The sequence below is a fragment of the Schistocerca cancellata genome, chromosome 2 (genome assembly GCF_023864275.1).
Source record: "Schistocerca cancellata isolate TAMUIC-IGC-003103 chromosome 2, iqSchCanc2.1, whole genome shotgun sequence".
Taxonomy (NCBI): Eukaryota; Metazoa; Arthropoda; class Insecta; order Orthoptera; family Acrididae; genus Schistocerca; species Schistocerca cancellata.
Genome location: NC_064627.1, coordinates 239,400,199 through 239,425,232, shown reverse-complemented (window position 1 = coordinate 239,425,232; position 25,034 = coordinate 239,400,199). Strand labels below are relative to the sequence as shown.

General features: G+C 42.1%; 1 protein-coding gene across 2 annotated transcripts in view; it reads left to right on the top strand.

The window, feature by feature from the left end:
- Positions 1–25,034, top strand: part of LOC126161577 (lactosylceramide 4-alpha-galactosyltransferase-like) — a 150,410-nt gene that overhangs the window by 97,349 nt on the left and 28,027 nt on the right. For both annotated transcript variants that reach the window (XM_049917518.1, XM_049917519.1), the window contains exon 3: positions 4,561–4,880. In XM_049917518.1, the coding sequence (XP_049773475.1) occupies positions 4,561–4,880 (320 nt within the window). The remainder of the gene's footprint in view (positions 1–4,560; positions 4,881–25,034) is intronic.

Genomic DNA, 25,034 nt, shown 5'->3' with positions numbered 1-25,034 from the left:
GAAATATCTAATTATCAAAATTAATGCTTAGAAATTACAATTTCTCACTAGAACAACTGTTTCTACACTCTTCCAATGGTTTTTTCGATACAGAATAATTACAGTTCATCCGTCATGAAATAGCTGTCTTATGAACACTAAATTACTTCTCGTATAGACACAGGACAAAGAAGAACAAAGACAATATATTTTCATTCTTTTAGCATCAAGCTAATAAGCAATGGAATGATGCAATGATTCTTTTATGCATGGCGGTGAGCGATCTATTCTCTGACTCGCATCAGGCAAAATACAATTAATACGTACGAGCGCAGTTCAGTAAATAAAACTGTTCAAATGGCTCTCAGCATATGGGACTTAATTCCTGAGGTCATCAGTCCCCTAGAAATTAGAACTACTTAAACCTAAATAACCTAAAGACATCACACACATGCATGCCCGTGGCAGGATTCGAACCTACGACCGTAGCGGGCGCGCGGTTCCAGACTGTAGCGCCTAGAACCGCTCGGCCACTCCGGCCGGCTAAACGGGTATTCATTGGACAAATATATTAGAACTGATATGTGATTACATTTTCACGCAATTTGGGTGCATAGATCCTGAGAAATCAGTACCCAGAACAACCACCTCTGGCCATAATAATGGCCTTGATACGCCTGGGCATTGAGTCAAGCAGAGCTTGGATGGCGTGCACAGGTACAGCTGCCCATGCAGCTTCAACACGATACTACAGTTCATCAAGAGTAGTGACTGGCGTATTGTGACGAGCCAGTTGCTCGGTCACCATTGACCAGACGTTTTCAATTGGTGAGAGATCTGGAGAATGTGCTGGCCAGGGCAGCAGTCGAACATTTTCTGTATCCAGAAAGGCCCGTACAGGACCTGCAACATGCGGTCGTGCATTATCCTGCTGAAATGTAGACGTGTAACCAATGGCACCCCATACCATCACACAGGGTGATACGCCAGTATGGCGATGACGAATACACGCTTCCAATGCGCGTTCACCGCGATGTCGCCAAACACGGATGCCACCATCATGATGCTATAAACAGAACCTGGATTCATCCGAAAAAATGACGTTTTGTCATTCGTGCACCCAGGTTCGTCGTTGAGTAGACCACAGCAGGCGCTCCCGTCTGTGATGCAACGCCAAGGGTAACCGCAGTCATGGTCTCCGAGCTGATACTCCATGCTGCTGCAAACGTCAAAAAAAAAGGTTCAAATGGTTCTGAGCACTATGGGACTCAACTGCTGTGGTCATAAGTCCCCTAGAACTTAGAACTACTTAAACCTAACTAACCTAAAGACATCACACACATCCATGCCCGAGGCAGGATTCGAACCTGCGACCGTAGCAGTCGCGCGGTTCCAGACTGTAGCGCCCAGAACCGCTCGGCCACTCCGGCCGGCTCATGCAAACGTCGTCGAACTGTTCGTGCAGATGGTTTTTGTCTTGTAAACGTCCCCATCTGTTGACGCAGGGATCGAGACGTGGCTGCACGATCCGTTACAGCCATGCGGATGAGATACCAGCCATCTCGACTGCTAGTGATACGACGCCGTTGGGATCCAGCCGGCGTTTCGTATTACGCTCCTGAACCCACCGATTCCATATTCTGCTAACAGTCATTGGACCTCGACTAACGCGAGCAGCAATGGCGCGATACAATAAACGGCAGTCCGCAGCTCGTGGTCGTGCGGTAGTGTTATCGCTTCCCGCGCCCGGGTTCCCGGGTTCGATTCCCGGCGGGGTCAGGGATTTTCTCGGCCTCGTGATGACTGGGTGTTGTGTGATGTCCTTAGGTTAGTTAGGTTTAAGTAGTTCTAAGTCCTAGGGGGCTGATGACCGTAGCTGTTAAGTCCCATAGTGCTCAGAACCATTTGAACTATTTGATAAACCGCAATCGCGATAGGCTACAATCCGATTTTTATCAAAGTCGGAAACGTGATGGTACACATTTGTCTTCCTTATACGAGGCATGACAACAACGTTTCAGCAGGCAACGCCGGTCAACTGCTGTTTGTGTATGAGAAATCGGTTGGAAACGTTGCTCATGTCAGCACGTTGTAGGTGTCGCCCCGGCGCCAACTTTGTGTGAACTCTCTGGAAAGCTAATCATTTGCATATCACAGCATCTTCTTCCTGTCGGTTAAATTTCGCGTCTGTAGCACGTCATCTTCGTGGTGTTGCAATTTTAATGGCCAGTAGTGTACTTAAACCTAACTAAACTAAGGACATCACACAGAGCTATGCCCGAGACAGGATTCGAACCTGCAACCGTGTCAGTCCCGCGGTTCCGTATCGGAGCGCCTAGAACCGCTCGGCCACCGGGGCCGGCTCAATAAGTAATGCAACTCTTTTTTTTCCCTCGGCCAATTTCGGATGAAATAATGGACAATTTGTTGTGAAACATGGTGGAATACTTGCGCTTCAGATCATACTGTTTTATGAATTTCGGATTGGTGGCGGCGCTATATGTAGCCTTCAAAATGACGTCTGTAACGGAGGTGCGTTCCAAACAAAGAGCTGTCATTGAGTTTATTTTGGAGGGAAACCAGAGAACCGCAGATATTCATAAATGCTTGCAAAATGTTTACGGGACCTACCAGTTACAGAAGCACGGTGAGTTGTTGGGCGAGGCACCTGTCATCATCGCAACAAGGTCGCGCAAACCTGCCCGATCTCTCGCGCACCGGCCGGCCGCACTCAGCTGTGATTGCAGCAATGTTGGAACATGCGGACACTCATTCGAGGTGATCAACGGATCACTGCAGAACTGGACGTCTCTATTGCTAATGCTAAAACACTCGTCCCCTGTTCGGGTACTCAAAGGTGTGTGCTTGGTGGGCTTTTCGCCGCCCGATGGAACTCCAAAAAGAGTAGCAAGTTTTACCCAATGGAGGATGCACTGTTTGGGACACAATACTTAGATGGGAGATTATTTATGCAGCAAGACGCTGGCACCGACGACGACCAGTAGAATGGTACCATGCTGGCATACAGGTGGCGCAAGGTCGTCGCATTGAACGGAGATTGTGTTGAAAAGTATGGTTTTGTAGAAAAGAACTCGAAAATAATAAGGAATCTTGATTAAAACCAACCTTCTTTCAGAAAGAAAGGTAGATGCCATTTTCCTTGACCTTAGGAAGGCGTTCGATACGGTTCCGCACTGTCGCCTGACAAACAAAGTAAGAGCCTACGGAATATCAGACCAGCTGTGTGGCTGGATTGAATAGTTTTTAGCAAACAGAACACAGTATGTTGTTCTCAATGGAGAGACGTCTACAGACGTTAAAGTAATCTCTGGCGTGCCACAGGGGAGTGTTATGGGATCATTGCTTTTCACAATATATATAAATGATCTAGTAGATAGTGTCGGAAGTTCCATGCGGCTTTTTGCGGATGATGCTGTAGTGCACAGAGAAGTTGCAGCATTAGAAAATTGCAGCGAAATGCAGGAAGATCTGCAGCGGATAGGCACTTGGTGCAGAGAGTTGCAACTGACGCTTAACATAGACAAATGTAATGTACGTATTGCGAATACATAGAAAAATGGCTCTGAGCACTATGGGACTTAGCTTCTAAGGTCATCAGTCCCCTAGAACTTAGGAACTACTTAAACCTAACTAACCTAAGGACATCACACACATCCATGCCCGAGGCAGGATACGAACCTGCGACCGTAGCAGTCGCGCGGTTCCAGACGAATACATAGAAAGAACGATCCTTTATTGTATGATTATATGATAGCTGAACAAACACTGGTAGCAGTTACTTCTGTAAAATATCTGGTAGTATGCGTACGGAACGATTTGAAGTGGAATGATCATATAAAATTAATTGTTGTTAAGGCGGGTGCCAGGTTGAGATTCATTGTGAGAGTCCTTAGAAAATGTAGTCCATCGACACGGGAGGTGGCTTACAAAACACTCGTTCGACCTTATACTTGAGTATTGCTCATCGGTGTGGGATCCGTACCAGGTCGGGTTGACAGAGGAGATACAGAAGATCCAAAGAAGAGTGGCGCGTTTCGTCACAGGGTTATTTGGTAACCGTGATAGCGTTACGGAGATGTTTAACAAACTCAAGTGGCAGACTCTGCAAGAGAGGCGCTCTGCATCGCGGTGTAGCTTGCTTTCCAGGTTTTGAGAGGGTGCATTTCTGGATGAGGTATCGAATATATTGCTTCCCCCTACTGATATCTCCCGAGGAGATCACGAATGTAAAATTAGACACACTCAAGCGCGCACGGAGGCTTTATGGCAGTCGTTCTTCCCGCAAACCATACGCGACTGGAACAGTGGCACGTAAAGTGCCCTCCGCCACACCGTTGGGTGGCTTGCGGAGTATAAATGTAGATGTAGATGTTGCATTACTTGTTGAATGCCGTTCGTATTATACAGCCGGGCCCGGTAAATTATTGTCAGTGTAAGGGTTTACATTTTTTTTTTCTTTTTCTATAGCCAGTGGGACGTTAACTTATGAATAGCCTTCGTATGTAGGTGAATCGCCTCAGGTCGATGTTTTTACAGAGGTGCTTGCGCTGTACCTTTCAGGACGTTCCGTGGTCGGGGCTGCGCCCGCGGCAGGCGTGCGCCGTGGAGTCTGCGGTGCGCCACAACCCTGGACGACCCGTCTACGTGCTGCACACGTGCGAAGCGCCCATCTTGGGGCTGTCGCTGCCGGCCGGAGCCACAGCTGTCCACGTGACGCTGGAGGAGTTTCTACGCGACACGCCTCTCTACACAACACTCATAGAGTACGCCGCCCTCGCCAACAGCGCGTGGCCCGTCCACCACGCCTCTGACGTCATGCGAGTCATCGCGCTCTGGAAGTACGGTGGCCTCTACCTAGACCTGGACTTCGTCGTACTGAGGTGAGGAGGTGATTACATAACTACAGAGGTTCGTCAGAATAATATCTGCATTCATATCTTTGCCATCGATGGATGAAGATTCTGCGGTGGCAGAGACCATGCAATTGTAGGTTTAATAGCTAGGCCACAAGAGGCGGTATCTGTGCCATGCAATGCGGCCGCCCAGTGAAATTCAAGGATGGCAACGTAACCGGCTACAGAGCAGAATAACGTGAACTTCATCTGGCCGATATATCTTGGCTGATGGAGAATTTTCGTGAAACGGGGCGGAAACTCTGTCAAAAAACTGCTCGCTCTACAAATATCATCTGAAACCTGGGCAACAAAGGCGAGTATCAGTAGCTCACACTGAGATGGCCCACATCACCATTGTGACTAATATGGTGAGATTATAATACAAGGTGTTCCAGGAGCAATGGTCTGTACTCATGGATGTAAGATGAACGATTATTTGAAGCTAAAACGATTAGCAAATATTGGCTCTAGAATGCGTAGCTTAACAAAACTCTACTACTGCACCTTTTTGCTTTCCACATTGGTAGACCAATACAAGACCAATACAAGAAAAACTGGTAGACCAATACAAGAAAAACTTGTCTAGGAAGCATGAGCTCCAAGTAGGATACCTTAAGAGCTCCTGACCACTTATTCAGTAGAAGTTGAACAAATGCTCCTAGCTCGTAAGGTAATCATTTTAGATAACATGTCTACTAGACCTTTTTGCTTCGAATGATCATTCCTGTCATACCCTGAATATTGACCATACCTCCTGGGATTTCCTGTGCGTAAGAAAGTTACGTTTTGCAGATAGCGATATTCAGACGCAGTGTATAAACTGCCGTGTGATGAACATTGCTTTTGAGATGTCGCTGACAGTGTCGTTCGTTCACATTATTGTATGGCTGCTACCTGCGTGGTACATGGAGGTCGTCTGTGAATAATGTCTATAGGTTGAAGCAAACGGGTAACCAACTCTTCTCGAATGTGTTATGTCTCTTACACCAAACACTTCATCTCCTCCCCACCCGCAAAAAGAAATCCTTAGGATGTCAGCTACATCTCTAAAACAACAGTCATCAAACAGCTGTTTGAACACTATCTCTTAACATTACTGGTATCAAAACCTTCACGGACCTGCAATGCGGAAATGGCGCACTATGACGTTTTCACACATAAAATTAGTCCATCTCTTCTACACTCCCAAAAATTTCGTATACTCTGTGATGATCGTGTGGGGTTGCTATTCTGTTATCCTGTGCAACGGATTAATATGAGATGTACCCTTTACCCTGTGGCTCCTGCAAGATGCAATTTCCACCCCCACACTACTACAGAAGTCAGACAGACGCTCCTAACGTTCTAAAGAGAAATGCCTGAAAAACTTTCAGCAATAAATATCTTCTGCAGTCGTCCGCTGTAAGGAAATGACACAAAAATTCACAAAATTTCTTACGTAACTAGTGGGATACTTGGGTACTGGAGCAGTGCTAGTTAGTGTAAGAAAAACATGAAACTAACGAAGTTATTATTTATTTTGCTAAGACTCTGAGAAATCACAATGGTACTTTTAGTAATGAACTGAACACGTTATTTCCTGGTTCTTTTCGGAATGGGAAGTTACCTCTTAAGGATAGAATTCGCTAATGAAATTTCTATACAAAGTTTAAGATTGTTATTGACTTGGCAGAATGGCTGAGAGCCACGCCTACTCAACTTGAATAATTATCCGTTAGAAAGTTGCTAGGTATGGGCGAGGCTGTCGCGTGTGAAATTCAGTGAAGTGTACTGTTGTGCAGGAAATATGGGGCTCACAATAGTTGTAGCGCACAATACCGCAAGCTGCGATGACTGCTGTCAGCGCCACTCGTTGCTGACAAATAAGATAACTCTCGTTCTATCTAGATTGACCTTCGCCAATCAAACTCTCCCTACGCCTTGATGAAGTCAAGGACGCCTATTCGCCCCTAGTCTAACTACTGGCATGGTACACCGGACAGATAACCAGTCGTCCGCAGCTCGTGGTTGCGCGGTAGCGTTCTCGCTTCCCGCGCCCGGGTTCGATTCCCGGCGGGGTCAGGGATTTTCTCTGCCTCGTGATGACTGGGTGTTGTGTGATGTCCTTAGGCTAGTTAGGTTTAAGCAGTTCTAAGTTCTAGGGGACTGATGACCATTGATGTTAAGTCCCATAGTGCTCAGAGCCATTTGAACCATTTTCAGATAACCAGTCCACCGCAATGCCACTCAAAGTTCGCTCGCAGGCTTTTAACTATATCTCTGATCACACCGCACAATAAGTGTGTCGGCCAACACAGTGTGTTACCTCCCCTCACTTATCGACCTTAATGGCAGTGAAAAATGAAACCGCGTGTACCTAATGGGAATTTTGGAAAAGCAATCGTCACCGATGTTAACCTGTCGGGAAAGAGGGAGGAAAGGGTTACATTTAAATGAAAGGAAAAATGCAAATGAAACTGGTGGAAATTAATTTTGGAAAAGGGGTAAAGTTAATAAAGAAAGTAAATGTGCAGCCGTTACATTAACAATCAACTAGCGGTAATTAGATATTTGAGATTTGGGGGAAATTACGGTCGCCAGTCCTAAGGACAATTACTATAGTAACTGAAAAAGAAAGGTTATTACACATATAATTAGCACTAGAAGTGTGGCAACTGAAGGTTGACACGTGTAGTGTGAAAACTGAAAGTTTGTCAGAAGTAATAAATTTCGCTACACTCTGACTTAATTTAGCAAAAGAATTAATAAAACAGGAAAATCGAAAGTTAATTTAGTGACTGAAGTTAATTGTGAGCTTTCTTTCTGAAGCACATCGAAATTCAGTAAAACACGGTTAGTCTTGGACTACCTCAACAATCATTTCAAAAGCTACTTGAATCTACGCAATTTAGAAATAAGAGATTTAACTTTGAACTTGAATTAAATGATTCACACAACACACCTGCTCCACTCGCTACTCCCACCAGACTCCCTCTCTCTGCCCGCGCTCCACGAGGCAGAGTTAACACTACCAAAGATTCTACACACTTTGATTCTTCACACGACCTATCGATGTAATCGTTCGATAGCAGTTTTCCCTAGGCAAGACCCAGCGTAAAAATACAAATAATATTTACGAAACAAACCAATTACACATCGACATAAATGCATAAATATATATATACAAATAGTAAAACAATTACAATATACGAAGACACAGAAATGTTATATATTCAGGTAACAAAAATAAGGAAAACAAATTTATAGTACAATAGATGGAAATAGGAGGATATGCATTTCCGGCGTTACACGTGCCCCACATTGTCTGAGGATGTTCGTGTAACCTAAACAGACTCAGAAAATGTCCCAAAAAAGAAACAGCGGAAATGCATATGCTCAAAACATCAACAAAATTTAGCATTCGCCTAATTAACCATAAACCAATTTTTAGACGGTAATAATTGAGTGGAGACACTCCTAATCTTATTCCACTCTGTCATCTTGATCAAAATAAAACAGGTTGACAACATATTAAAATTCATAGAAAATATAGAAAATGGTTTAGCTACTCCAAAATCGTCAAAATCCGTAACACTATCAAGAAATGGAATACTATTTACAAAATTAATCACAGTACATGGTCATAAAAACAGGTAGATCAAAATACGCAAATTAATTATTAATTACATAGAATACACATTTTATATAACCTTTTCATAATTAATACTCTCGCCATGAGAGTCCACTTAATGCTAAACAAGAAAATAATATTCAGCAGATCGAAAAAACCATAAATATTGACAGTAGAATTCTTTCAGCTGTCCAGGAAGAAAAACAATTCTGCCTTCCGTACCCGCAAGTACAAAGAATGCCGACAGCGGCACAAGAGCCGACAGCGGCACAAGAGCCGACAGCGGCACAAGAGGCGACAGCAGCTCTGCCTCGCCAGTATTGTTGTGCCCGCCTGTGCGGCACGCTTCATCTCACTCGCCCTTGTAACGGCATTTCCAGAACGTCCGTTTCACTGAATTCTTTTGGAAAAACCCATCCCCGAGTAATCTCAAGGAGTCCATTAACACTATCACAGTGGATAACTCAACACTGTCCATCATCACACACATGTACTAGCCTGAAACTTAAAACAGCGTCTAAGTACATCGGCAATGACTAATAAAACACACATTCATGAAATCTGACAGCTAGTTACAAAAGCATATTTACATTCCTTAATCTACTGTGACTGGGCTGAAAACTTAAACTAGCAGCTTGGATTTTTCAGATGATTACTAATCAGTTACTCTTAAATCATTTAGTCAAAATTAATTTCTTATTAATTACAACTTCTTTAATGACCTCTAGGTCAGGCAAAAGCATCGCAACATGGCACATCCTTAAAGCTTACACTCTACATCTACATACTGTACAAATTACCCTTTCTGTGGTACTAATCAATCCTTGGTTGGTACAATTTCAGGTCTACAATGTTCCGTATACCTAATAGCTTTCCAGAGTTTGGATACTCTAGGCAATAAGCATTTGTGTGAGGTATACCAATGACTTTATATGGTCCATTATAAGCAAACTTAAATTTAGAGATTTCATGGTCTATCTCGCTCGATTTCTCGTGAGCTTTTACAAGTACTAAGTCTCCGACTGCAAACTTAGCAAAACGCGCTTTAGCGTCATGACGATGTATGCGAGTATCGGCTCTTAGCTTGATTATTTCTGGCAAACGATCTTTTTTCACACCAATACTCGGTTTGTCTGGAAACACACTCTTATTCCTCATTATTACTTCATACAGGTCTCATCTTTGTTCGTGTGTTACGTTTGACACACCGTCTACAATGCTTTCCAAATCACTTTCTACAATATTGTCAATGCCGAGATTCCTCACATAACAGTAGTTCAAATTCATACCTACGTCAATAGCATCCGGCCAGTTAACAATGTGTATAGGCTGGTATTGCCTATGCACACAGTCTCCTGCCTCGTCAAAACTAAGTACTATTGTTTTATCTAGTGACATACATGTCAAAGTTTTGCTTTCGCAGTTAATCACTGCACGGTACTTTAATAGCCAATCTAACCCGATAATTACTTCCATAGTTAAGTCTGGCACGACGACCAACTCTTGTTCAAATCGTGCCCCACATATCTCGAAGTGGACAAAAATCTGTTTTGTGACCGGTTTACTGGCCTTCCCAGTAGCACCGATAATTTTCACTCCTGTTACTGGCATAACTACGAAGCCAGGTTTGTCTTTCAGTAACTGAAATATTTTTCCAGATACAGCACTCAATTCTGCACTGGTGTCAATCAACACGTTTAGTTGTAGGCCGTGCATATTAGCAGACACTACTATCTGTCTACACTTGTCCTCGACTGTTTCTTTATTTTCCCACAGTAAATCCTCGTCTATATCCAGGTCATTCCAGAAAAAACCATCCGGCTTTGATCCTAAATCCGGCTTATCCGTTGGCTTTTTCAGCCTCTGTTCACATACAGTTTTAATTTCAACACGTTTGTCCTGAGGCTTAGTCTGTAGCTTCGCCTCCAATAACGAAACCTTTTCCTGTAACTCGTCAACTATTGAGTGTTGATTTGCTATCATTTCACTAATTGTCACCTTCGTTGATTCCTCTTTGGCCAGATTGATCTCATCCTCCAATCTACCTGGAGGAATGTGCCCAGTAGTTTCTGCAATTACTTCCGCTAGATCTGCGCAACCCACACTGCTATCGTCTGACCGTATAATGTCAGCTCTAACCTCATACACGCTGTAATCTATGTGCTTTTCTACCAATCGTGTCCAGCTATCACTAAAATTTCCGCAATCTTTCTCCTTAATACTCTCGCAATGTTTAAACTGGAGGTTTGCGTCGGATGGGTCGGCTACTTCTACCACTACAACTTTCGGTAAGGTCTGCCGGTTAGGGCCAGAACTTTTTATCATTTCGCAAACACTATCTTCCTGCGGTACGAGATGCGGAAAATCCTGCACGCGCTCCCCATAGACACTTCTCCCATACAGGCCACTATAATCTCTTAGTTCGTCGTATAAGCGACCGAACTGCCTTAACCAGACCTCATCCCTCTCTGCATTCCCTCGCTCGATGACGGACGTGTTATCCGACATCTGATCTTCTCTCAACAATTGCGAATCATTCTTAAACTCAATCTCCAGTTCCGCTGTGGGTATTACAGCTGACACTTTATAATCGATTTCTGGAACACTACTTAAATTGTTCTCACTGACAGTGAATGTACTTCCTACTGCCGTGTATACAGCTGATCTACTACTTGTGGGCGCACTCCTTTCTCCTAACACTGGCACACTCTCCCGCTGTTGATTATTCCACACGGAATTTTCATAACGACGACACCTGGGTTTTCTCCTGTTATTGGGCCACCAAAATTTCTCCACGCCCGGTCGGCCCCTCACCGGCGCGGTAATGGTTTCCCTGTCTCGTCCCAGCAGATACGGTCCCCGGATGCTGCTGAGGCGGCTGATCACACCCTCTGGCGTTATTACTATTCTGTGAAGCCAATATCACGTTAGTACGATACTGGTTTCCGTCATTCCTGTTATTATTTGCATTGTACCGATTGTTATTACGGTCCAAACCATTATTGTTATTGCTGCCATGGTTTCAGTATGCATTATTCCCATGGTTATCGTTGTTGTGGTTGCTGTGGTACCCGTTGTTGTTACCACGGCCTCTACCACTGTCGCGATTATTGTGCCAATTGTCCTCGTCCTCCACTCTTTCCAGGAAATCATTTATTATCCCGTAATTGCTTCCTGTGTAGCGTTTTGTATCATCTGGAAGCTTTTTGTAGAGTTCCCAGACTATTTCGGATTCTGTGCAGCGATCACACAAATATTCCAACTTGCGGATCCAGCCCTCACAAAACTCCTTCATCGAACCGCGAGAATTCGCATCGAAAGGCCTCGATACGACAAATTCGCGCCAGACACTTTCCTGTTTTTGCTCTGACCAGTATTCAGCCAGAAACAAATTTTTAAATTCGTCAAAAGTCAGGTTCGTAATGGTCCATGATCTGGGTAAAACTCTTTCACAATTCTTAATGAAATCCATCGCGTGTATACCGCCTTTTTTCAAGGGGTCGAACCGCTCCTCTTTCGTCAACAATTCCGAACTATGTGCATAGATTGGCACATAGCTCTGTTTTTCGTCAAGTTTCTTTTCTAATTCCGACACTCTCGTAATTACTTGGCAAGTGGTTATCGCAAGCGTTTCTACTTCCCTTTTTTTTTCTCTTTAGCATCAACCTCGGACACTAAATCCTTTAAAGTTTCCACCTTCTTTTGATCCTCTTTTTTCACTAATTGAATTTGTTCCGTCACCTTATTCTCGATGGTCGGAGCAACTGATTCTCCTACACTTTTCTCGATTCTGCTAATTTCGGAATAAAAACGAGTATTTATGCTCGCAATATCCGCCTGAACGCCTATCATTTCCTGTTTAAGATTACCGATTTCGGTATTAATCACAACAATATCTTCTTTGATTTTATCAACTTTTGTGTTAACAACTCCAGCACTGTTGTTAACAACATTAATAGCTTTGTTCTGACTGTCTAGCTTTCGTTCAATTTTTTCAGACTGAGCTTCTTGCTTGGCCGATTGACTCTTGATTTCGTTAGTCAAAACATTCAATAAATCAGTTAAATTCCCGGAAACTACCGGTTTTACTTCCGTAGCGGCTTCCTCTTTAATTGCCCCCCGTATTCGTCATCAAGGGATTCACATTTGATTTTCACTTCCGATTCCGAAACATTTTCTAAAGTTTAGAATTCCATTTCTGCTCTTTGTTGCGTTTCGGCGGTCGCGTCTTGCATGCTAGCCACCTGCCCCTGAACAATGGGTACCGCGGTGCGCGTTTCCCACTGTTCGACCGATTGTTCCTTATCCAAGCCTACCAAATTTTGGTAATTGTTGCCTTCACTCATTTTAATAATTTTCAATATAAATGCCAAATCTCAAATCTAATTAGGATTCCTCACACTAATATTCTGGCTGACGTATCGAACATTTCGTAACCAGTACTTTGTTACGGCAAAATTCATGTCCAGAACAACCTCAAATTTGAAGATTGTCCTGTCACCAGGTCGCCACGTGTAACCTCCCCCTCACTTATCGACCTTAATGACAGTGAAAACTGAAACCGCGTGTACCTAATGGGAATTTTGGAAAAGCAATCGTCACCGAAGTTAACCTGTCGGGAAAGAGGGAGGAAAGGGTTACATTTAAATGAAAGGAAAAATGCAAATGAAACTGGTGGAAATTAATTTTGGAAAAGGGGTAAAGTTAATAAAGAAAGTAAATGTGCGGCCGTTACATTAACAATCAACTAGCGGTATTAGATATTTGAGATTTGGGGGAAATTACGGTCGCCAGTCCTAAGGACAATTACTATAGTAACTGAAAAAGAAAGGTTATTACACATATAATTAGCACTAGAAGTGTGGCAACTGAAGGTTGACACGTGTAGTGTGAAAACTGAAAGTTTGTCAGAAGTAATAAATTTCGCTACACTCTGACTTAATTTAGCAAAAGAATTAATAAAACAGGAAAATCGAAAGTTAATTTAGTAACTGAAGTTAATAGTGAGCTTTCTTTCTGAAGCACATCGAAATTCAGTAAAACACGGTTAGCCTTGGACTACCTCAACAATCATTTCAAAAGCTACTTGAATCTACGGAATTTAGAAATAAGAGATTTAACTTTGAACTTGAATTAAATGATTCTGAACAATTAACAGTAGTAAAATTTAGTATGTACCAAGCTGAGCTGCAGTCACAGGTAAGCTAAAATACGGTAACAAAACTCGCACTCTTAATTTGTGCTTGTGTAATCTGAATATTGTAGCCAGCTATGAATACCTTAACTGAACTTTGAAATTAAAGCAGTGAAATAGTATAATGTTACTTTAATGCTGGCGTTTGAATTTCAACGACACTTGGGTTCATTCCGGAAAAGGAAGGGACCCTGCTTGGTAATGCAATTGGGACAATGAGCAACAAAGGTTCATTCTACGTTGCTGTAATTTCGTGATTTGAACCGTTTTAAAAGCTGAGGTCTGCCATACAGTTCTAAAACTTTACGTGCGTCCAGTCTTCCTTGTCGGTTGATTGAAGGTTTGAAGCCGTCGATCGAGGAGGTGGCGACAGTCACTCATTGTCGGCCGTCGCTGTTGCAGAAGCTGGATGTTGGCGCGCCTTCTTCTCGACACGGTCGCCAGACGAAACGGGCTCTTGATGTGCGCTAGCTAACGTTTCCCGTCCGCCACACCTTGTCAGAAACTATCATCGCAAGTCGAGCGCAATTACATGCTGCCAAACCCCGAAAGCGCGGCAACTCGCGGGAGTTTCACACAACACACCTGCTCCACTCGCTACTCCCACCAGACTCCCTCTCTCTGCCCGCGCTCCACGAGGCAGAGTTAACACTACCAAAGATTCTACACACTTTGATTCTTCACACGACCTATCGATGTAATCGTTCGATAGCAGTTTTCCCTAGGCAAGACCCAGCGTAAAAATACAAATAATATTTACGAAACAAACCAATTATACATCGACATAAATGCATAAATATATATATACAAATAGTAAAACAATTACAATATACGAAGACACAGAAATGTTATATATTCAGGTAACAAAAATAAGGAAAACAAATTTATAGTACAATAGATGGAAATAGGAGGATATGCATTTCCGGCGTTACAAGTGAACAACGCTTAATCGCAAGAACTCAGTTTAGAGTCGCACTTCGATTCGCTCTCGACAGAGGTGCTCTCCCAATGAAGTACTGAGGAGAGACTTGTTCCTCGCTCTTTGAGTACACGTATGAGCGCGCCCGCTCTCGTTAGGTGTTCTCGCTCCAAGAGCAACAATGGAACGGCCCCTCTCCACACCAGACATGAAGGGTTATATCTTTCGGTCTCTTAAGTTACTCCATCTCAAGGCGTCAGAAATATAGTCTGCCAATCAGCATTGCTCTTCTAAAACGGGAGAATGACGTTTCGTTTAAGGTGACCAATCCGGAAATCTGTAGTATCGGCGTTTGGCGTTTGCTGTCTCCCTGCGAAAATCTCTGAAACTGCGTGCTATGAGTAAATAATGCGTAGGCTGGCCGCTCCCACACAATGTAGCGGAATTTGCTTTTAAGCCGAACATGGGGTCGTCCTTTCACTCGGGCAAACGCTGTCTGCTCTACGGGCGGTCACCGGCCGACGTAGATGGGTTGGGACCGGCCTCCTGGTGTGCTGTTGCCTCTCTCGAACTAAAAGCTCCTGTGACCGTCGTGTCTGGAATGTGTGTGTGTGCGCCAGCCTCGAGTATTTCAACCACGGTGCGCACTTACGATTTATTAGTTATCTGCATATCGTTTACATGAATTCATACAATATTGACTTTATCTTATTGAGTTTGGGTTCGAATGAAGCGCCTTGATGTGCGGAATATGATTGTGAGGGCGGAATATGTAAGCAATGAAGGTCAGGAGACCACGACGTCTTATAATACATAGTGTCCTTACGCTGTGCATACATGTATACAAAAACGCTCTTGCATTCCAGAAATATTAGCTTGCAGTAATGACGGCCATAATGAAGAATATTAAATAAAATACACAGGTACTCTGAGGGAAAATACAGTGTTTAAACTTCGTCATACTCTAGCAGTGATGAGCTTCCAGTAATGAACCTCGCAGTAGACTGATAGTCAGTTCTTCGCATAGTAGTCATCTCTAGCAGATCATTGTTAGCTACGCTACCCTTCTCACCGTACTTGCCCTGGTTGTCAGGCAGTTTCAGATCTGAATCTTAACATTTGGTATAAAGATTTTTTCTATTCTTTATATGATAAAGGGACAGTCAAGGACGCTAATTTTAATGGGTGCCACTTTAACATCATTGAGCAATTTTTGTGATGTAATTTTGTTAGGATTTTGAAGTGTTCTAAAAATACAGAAAAATAAATAATTATTGTTTAATAGTAAATAATAAGCTTCGAAGATTTTGTGTGTTCAGAATTTTACATTTACAACTACATTACATTTTTGTTTATCAGAATATTATAGTTATATTAAAATACTACCTTCACTATATTTTGTTGAATGCTACATTTTATGTGGAGCCATCAAAATTTTCCTCTTGTGTGTCACATGTTAAATTGTCAGTATCATAATAAATGCAAAGCACCAGTTTGCTTTTGTTCTACAATATTGTAGAACAAAAACAAACTGGTGCTTTTCATTTATTATAATGTTGTTCTACCAAGAACCGACAGAAGATTCTGTTAACGTGTCAATATCATCTTCAACATCACTTTCATCACTGCTGATGTAGTCTATGCTACCTCTGGTGGCTGTAAAAAATTTCATACGTGTCTCTGACGATGCACATTTACAGTATGTTGTGCAAGGTGAAATGTAAGATTTGCAACTGCAGTTTCTTCTAGTTGAGGCTGTCTGTGAGCCATTTTCCACGGAGACATTGCACGAGACGACAACTGCTCTGCTGATTTCCAGTAAATGACTTGCAAATAAGATCGTTTTATGCGGTTTTGCAGGACTTTATCTGTTGGTGGAAGTGATTTTAAATTAGAAAAGATTTCTCTTTTTGTTGTAGGCAGTTAGTGACGTAGTTTAGTCATTGAGTCACATGGTCTACCATTACACAAAAGTGAAAAAAGTTGATATCTAGCTGTCATTATTTGATGATGATCAATGTAAATTTCGCCTGTTGTCCAAGACAAAATCTTCATGTACCTGCTACAAGGTTCATGCAACAGCCTTGCCTTTTCGGAATGAGTAAGAGACAAAATCACATGCTCTTAAACTGTGTACTGCAAGTATATTCTTACACTCGTCAGCCAGATTATTAGCGCTTGCTTTAATGTCAACTGCCTGCCCATTAAATCCCTTCATAGTAGGAAAGTGGTGTAACATTAGCTTCCTCGTCAGCGAATAACGACTAACTTCTCCTTATTCACCAAATGTAGTTGATTATGTCAGTATTCGATGGGGCATAGAAAAATCAGTAAGCTGTTCCTTATTTTGGATACTGCTTAAAACAATATTTCGCGTAGGTAATGTTGATGTCTATGTCAGGAAAATTTGTTTAACAGCACCAGCAGATAGGCGTCTGTCTCTGATGGCTCTAAGCACCATGACGTCTTTCTCATGTTTTTTATAGATGGAGTCTCTTAATGATCAAAAACAATAAATGTGTCGTAATCTCCTTTCATAGCATTTGTCATGATGGAGTGGAGGAGAGACGCATTTCATACGATACATCAAAGCATTGCGATCAGTGATCTTAACATCTGAGAATTAACTAATGAACTAGTGACAGCAAGTTCCTTTAGCAGAGCTATTATTGCTGTATTCATCAAATAATGACAGCGGAACTGCAGACAGTTCATATTTAAGAATGTCTAACAAATTGGTATTCCGTTGTTGTGAGATAACTAATAAGCGAGCATATATCTTATCTGAATCATAAATTTGTTTATTTTTTTCCAACTGTAATGGTTCAAATGGCTCTGAGCACTATGCGACTTAACTTCTGAGGTCATCAGTCGCCTAGAACTTAGAACTACTTAAACCTAACTAACCTAAGGACAACACACACATCCATGCCCGAGGGAGGATTCGAACCTGCGACCGTAGCGGTCGCGCGGTTCCAGACTGTAGCGCCTAGAACCGCTCGGCTATCCCGGCCGGCTGGCTACTGTTCCTCTTGATATTTCAAACATTAAGTCCACTGGCATGGCTACTTCATTACATGTTTACTGAGAAAGTAACCATTCACCTATCTGAATAAGAGACAGCGTAATCGCTACAAGAAACCATTTCGCCTTCCCACAACGAATGTAACTTTGTTCAGCAAACTGGTCAAGAAGTACAGAATTCCATAATCCGGTATTGTGTTGACATGCGTGTGCTTTTGTTCTTAGAAGAATTTTCATATCTTCTGGCAATGTTGCACTTCTAGTACATGAATTGTCGTATACTTAGTATAATTCGAATGGCCGGCTGCAAAAATATATGGAAGCATACGTTTGAAGCAATGCATTTCCGAAAGCCAGTTTTCTCTTCTTTGTGCTTTTATGAAAAGAGGGGTTATTATTACGGGGTAAGTAAGCAGATTTATTCATAAACTACCGGCAGGATTATCTCTAATTACTTCCAACTTTCTTTGAAGTCTGTCCATAGTAGAAAGATAAGTAGTGACGAAAGTACGAAGGAAAGCTGTCTCTACCATACTTAAACCCCTGCTTTTGGCCGTTCTTCGCCTGACAACATATTGGGAACACACATAAGAAAAAAAGTAACAACAGTCATAGGTCAATTATATATAATTTTCCGCGGGAATATGAATCTGCAATAAAAAATAAAGCTTCCCTACCTCCCACTCCCCTCCTAATGGGGGGAGGGGAGGACGGGGGACGAGAAAATTGAAAATTGTTCTCGTCATTGTCTTACCCATTATGGGTCTAACATATTTTGTGATTCACTTTCTTTGATCGACTGCGTGGTCTTCGATGTATTTCAATATCTTCAGTAAAATTGAACAGTCCATATATTATACAAGACAATCTATATGACGTTATAAAAATTTATGCTCAAGAGTGCCACAGTGGCACCCTCCACAATATGAATTATTCAGTGTCCGTCATTCGGAAAAGAAAAAACCTTTATGCCAAATGTTGCGGCGTCACTAATTTTTACATTGATCACTACCGGACTGTGGTCTCTGCTCATGACATCTCTCCTTCACCTCATCCTGATTTACTGCTACGGAATTTGTCAGCAGTGCTCGTCTAGGGAAGGTACTATTTGAAACATTTTCTCGAGGTATCGTTGTATCTTGTCCTATGTCACTTAGTAAGCCCTAAACTTAATCATGTTATCATCCTTTGACTGCATCTTGTGACATGCACTGGGCTTCAGGAACTTCAAGCATCACTTAATTCTACTTGTGGACTTTAATTTTGCAGTGTTTTATGTTGTATGAATCCTGTGATTGCATCTTGTTACAGGCTCTGAACTTCAGGAACGTGAAGCATCAGTTAATTCTTCTCGTGGATCATAAATTCCCCCACATACAATGATTTAATTTGTATTCTACATCTACATCTACATCCATACTCCGCAAGCCACCTAACGGTGTGTGGCGGAGGGTACCCTGAGTACCTCTACCGGTTCTCCCTTCTATTCCAGTCTCGTATTGTTCGTGTAAAGAAGGATTGTCGGTATGCTTCTGTGTGGGCTCTAATCTCTCTGATTTAATCCTCATGGTCTCTTCGCGAGATATACGTAGGAGGGAGAAATATAGTGCTTGACTCTTCGGTGAAGGTATGTTCTCGAAACTTTAACAAAAGCCCGTACCGAGCTATTGAGCGTTTCTCCTGCAGAGTCTTCCACTGGAGTTTATCATCTCCGTAACGCTTTCGCGATTACTAAATGATCCTGTAACGAAGCGCGCTGCTCTCCGTTGGATCTTCTCTATCTCTTCTATCAACCCTATCTGGTACGGATCCCACACTGCTGAGCAGTATTCAAGCAGTGGGTGAACAAGCGTACTGTAACCTACTTCCTTTGTTTTCGGATTGCATTTCCGTAGGATTCTACCAATGAATCTCAGTCTGGGATCTGCTTTACCGACGATCAACTTTACATGACCATTCCATTTTAAATCACTCCTAATGCGTACTCCCAGATAATTTATGGAATTAACTGCTTCCAGTTGCTGACCTGCTATTTTGTAGCTAAATGATAAGGGATCTATCTTTCTATGTATTCGCAGCACATTACACTTGACTACATTAAGATTCAATTGCCATTCCCTGCACCATGCGTCAATTCGCTGCAGATCCTCTTGCATTTCAGTACAATTTTCCATTGTTACAACCTCTCGATACACCACAGCATCATCTGCAAAAAGCCCCAGTGAACTTCCGATGTCATCCACAACGTCATTTATGTATATTGTGAATAGCAACGGTGCTATGACACTCCCCTGCGGCACACCTGAAATCACTCTTACTTCGGAAGACTTCTCTCCACTGAGAATGACATGCTGCGTTCTGTTATCTAGGAACTCTTCAGTCAAATCACACAATTGGTCTGATAGTCCATATGCTCTTACTTTGTTCATTAAACGACTGTGTGGAACTGTATCGAACGCCTTGCGGAAGTCAAGAAACACGGCATCTACCTGTGAACCCGTGTCTATGGCCCTCTGAGTCTCGTGGACGAACAGCGCGAGCTGTGTTTCACACGACCGTCTTTTTTCGAAACCCATGCTGATTCCTACAGAGTAGATTTCTAATCTCCAGAAAAGTCATTATACTCGAACATAATACGTGTTCCAAAATTCTACAACTGATCGACGTTAGAGATATAGGTCTATAGTTCTGCACATCTGTTCGATGTCCCTTCTTGAAAACGGGGATGACCTGTGCCCTTTTCCAATCCTTTGGAACGCTACGCTCTTCTAGAGACCTACGGTACACCGCTGCAGGAAGGGGGCAAGTTCCTTCGCATACTCTGTGTAAAATCGAACTGGTATCCCATCAGGTCCAGCGGCCTTTCCTCTTTTGAGCGATTTTAATTGTTTCTCTATCCCTGTGTCGTCTATTTCGATATCTGCCGTTTTGTCATTTCTGATGGTCAGTGAATACCATAACCGTAAAAGTATTTACTTACTGTAGCTTAAACTAAGTCCAGAGTCAGGTCCACAGTGATTTACACACACATTCCTCCACAGCTCGAATTCAGGAAAATCAGGATGAGTGAAATGTCGACATCGACTGTATAATGGTATTTATTTATTTATATTTTTTTGCCAAATCGCACGTTATTCACAGTGACTAATTTCTGCCTGGACTCCACTGTTATGAGGACATCGATTAAATGGTATGAGGCACAAATGGCGTCACTAGGCAGAGAATGACAACGTCCGGCGAGCATCGCATGGTCCATTAGGTCTGATCGGTGAGTTACCTTCACTCGTTTCATGAAATTTTAGATAGTTCATTCATAGTCATTCCTACCACTGTTCGTAATGGCGCTAATGATCTCACCGTTGAGCCCCTTTACCTTTCGCGGGAAAATGCTTTGTTGGCTGGGCTACCTGTACACGACTCAGCACCCACCCTGAGAGCTCAACTTCTCCCAGTATCTCTCTTTTCTATATCTCAAATTTCATGTAGTTTCTGCTGCACACCTTGAGAGCTCGGGAGGAAAATAGCTTGGCCACAGCCTAGAGCATGTTTCCACAATGAATATGCACTTTATAGTAGAACGTTCCAAGTTTTTAAAATAGGGGATAGTTACTGGCAGATGTAAACCTGCAGAAGTTGGGTCATAAATCGTACGTGGATACCACAGTCGGTAAGAGTCGGTAAGAACATTGTCCACGATAGACAAAGAGTTCGGGTTCGAGTACCGGTCTGGCATACCTTTTTGACATACAGTATATGCGTCTGCGATCGACTATAGACAATGAATTACAACTATATGTGAATAAAAGTCGCGGACAAACTCAAACGTATTGAATAAAGCCCTCAATTAGATATACAAGTAGCTCTTTTCATCAGTTAGTGTGACAGAACTAAAATATATCTAAATTCATTTGATGGTAACACAGTTTCTGTGCGTCACATAATACAGAAAATAAGAGAACTGAATTTACCAAGCAACCTGGCTCTCATAGATTTTGAAAAAAAGTGCGTGACAGGGCAGACAGAAAGACTCCGTGGGAAATATGGTAAAACGTGGATACCAAAATAACTTAATAAACAACCCCAAGTGTTAGTATAATGGAATGTACACGTGATATCCCCAATAATACTAGGGAATTGATTTTAATAAATCAGAGTGTGAGCCCTTTCTATTTCATACACTGATGAGCCAAAACATTATGACCACCTGCTTAGTAGCTTCTTTGTCCGTCTATGGAACGAATTACGTCACTGATTCTGAGTTTCAGGGATCTGACGGTTATTTGGTAGTCTTGTGGAGGTATGTGGTATTAGGTGTCTATGCAAAGGTCATGGATTTCGCGTAAATAACAGACCGCTGATTTACGTAAGCGATGACAGCGCCCGTTAGCGAGCCAGATGGGTTCCATAATGTTTACATCAAGTGAACTTGGTCGCCGACACATCAACGTGAGTTCTCTTTTAATGCTCCTCAAACCACTGTAGAAAGGTTCTGGCTGCGAGACACGGACAATTACACAGCTGAAAGATGACAATGCCGTCGGGTAAGACATCAAGCGTGAAGCTATCAGGGTGTCTTCGATTTCTACCACAGGCCCCATGCAAGCGCAGGAGAATGTCCCTCATAGCATAATACTGCTCTCACCAGCCTGCGTCCGTGACGCGCTGCACATTTCGGGCCGTCGTTCACCTCGACGACGACGTTTGTGAAGACGACCATCGACCTAGTGTAGCAACATTACCATTCACCTGAAGAACCGACAGGTTTCCAATGATCAACGGTCGAATCACCATGGTTCCGTTCCCATTGCAATCGTAACTGACGATGTTCTTGTTTCAACATGTGAACACGTGGGGGTGGTCCGCTGCGGAGCTTCATACTCAGCAACGTGCGATGAATGGTATGCTCCGAAACACTTGTGCATGCACCAGCATTGTGATCTTTTGGTGAAGATGCCGCAGATCACTATCTATCCTACTTTTCAGAGCAGACAAGCTTCCGAGCACCACATTCTGCGAAGAGTTGTGGACGTCCAACCATGTAGCACCTAGTGGAAGTTCACGGTGCTTCTACCGCTTTTCTTAGATGGTCACGACAGTAGCACGTGGCCATTCGATAAGCTTCGCCGTTTTTAAGATACCCCTTCACAGGCCCTGCGAAATGATAATCTGCCCTTTGTTGGAATCGCTTATCTCAATGGATTTCCAAATTTGCAGCCAATATCTTCGCTAGGGTGATCCTCCGACCGTGTCTCCTCCGCTTACATACATATTTTCGTTACTGTGACGCGTACCCACAACGCCACCAAGCGGCGTCAGACGTTACTGTGGGCAATGCTCAATGTTCTGGGTTATCGGTGTATTTATATAATGGAAATAAATATAATTTATATAATGGAAATGAAGAAGGTATCCATATAAATATAGTAGCGCTCTACAAAACCTGCTGTTTGTTGGTTTTGGAACGCTCAAGTAAATGACATCGTAAGTGCTAGGATTATCGGTAGTGCTGGTAGAATTTGTAAGGATAGGAAGACAAATGAACGTTAAGAGAGAAAATGAGTGCCGAATATTTCTCTTTGTTTTTAGTTTGGTTCTCTGTTTTGCATATAATTAGAATCGCATATCAATCACTGTTGCTCCATTGTGTATTTTAAATCCTTACACAATACAAATTGCACGTCTTAAGGAATGAAAAGTGGTAATTTATGCGCTTTTATGCAACCAGAACAGTTACTTTGGATGCAAGTACAGTTTAAATGCACAAACAGAAAACATATAAGTAGTAGTTGTTATTTTCTATTTAATAGAACATTCCTCATGATCAAAGGCAAGAGTTTCCTGTTATTATTGATAAATTCGAAAGTTGCTTATGAATAAGAGAAACATGTTTTATGTAAGTTAGACGAAGTATTGAAGCTATGTCTGACATATTTTTGATCTGCGGTTTTTTTATTTTAGCTTTTTGTCGAGGAAATTGCTTTTCATAGCGCTGTATAATAAATCTGTATTGTTTCCTTTATTTTTACTAAAACATCCCTCAGTTTCACGTTACTTATCACCAGTTTTCGAATGAAACCTGAATTACAAACATTGGAAATTTCAGTTATGCTATCAATACTGTTTATTCTCAACTAACGGACAGGAGGAGAACTATGTAGAACAATTATGTTCTGAGGGTTACCCAGTCCTTTACATAGTTTGTAGATGATTCACCACTTTTGGATTTTAGGGAATTCTAGTAAGACACTGACAGCACACGTAAAGAAAGCAACCGTTATGCGGTAATGCCTAATATGTATGCAACACTTAAAATGTGCAGGTAATGTGGGTATGACCTCGACCGACCAAAGTGACTAAGAAAACTACCGTAGTCTACGCATACTTATGGTGGTCTATGTTAGCTTACTGTAGTCTTACATATAAGCAAGAGTAACATATTAACACACTACTATATGCTGACGACATTGTATTAACAGCCAATTCTGGAGACGAACTACAAAAGTCAATCCATCTTTTACAATTAAATGGAAAGGGTTACAATTTTAAGATAACAGTGTAACCTCCCCACAAAATTAATTAAATTTATAAGAAACCAAGAACCAATATCCTCCCCACAGATATATTTAATTGAGCAATTAACCATGAACCTGGAGTGTAACCTCCCCACAAAATTATTTATTTAGAAACCAAGAACCAAGTGTAACCTCCCCACAGAAACAATAAAAATGAACCATGTGTAAACTCCCCATAAAATAATAATTAAACGATGAACCAACTGTAACCTCTGAACAAAATTAGTCTCCATGCAGAAATGCATTCACATTTAATGTAACCACAAAATTCAATTCCTAAACGTGGAAATAATAAAAAATTCAGTAACCTGGTAAATTTTAAGACGACAGCAGCACTGCGCCTCGGCCCTGTATTCTGAATAAAGAGGAAAAATTCTTACCTCAATAAAAACTGCGAATATATATATATATATATATATATATATATATATATATATATATATATATATATATATATATATGCTCTTATGTAGAATTTTTTAGGCACAGCTTCGTGCAATGCTGGCGTATATTTTTTTTTTTTATTTTTGGAAGGAATGATCATGCAATGGAAATTTTCTTTAAATTGAAATGAATGCTTTTCTTTAAAAAAATAACTCTATATTATAAAAATTATTATTGGGGGCATTTTTTTGAAAAACAAATTGACATTTAATATACATTACTAGATATACGCAAGGCTGCTTATTTACCTTCTACAACAATACCCATCCTCCAGAGTCCTGACCAGAGCAGACTGCCGACACGCGCAGGCACGCGCCGACTCCTGTCGACTACAGCTTACTAGCATGGACTGCCGACTCACGCCGACTAGCGACAA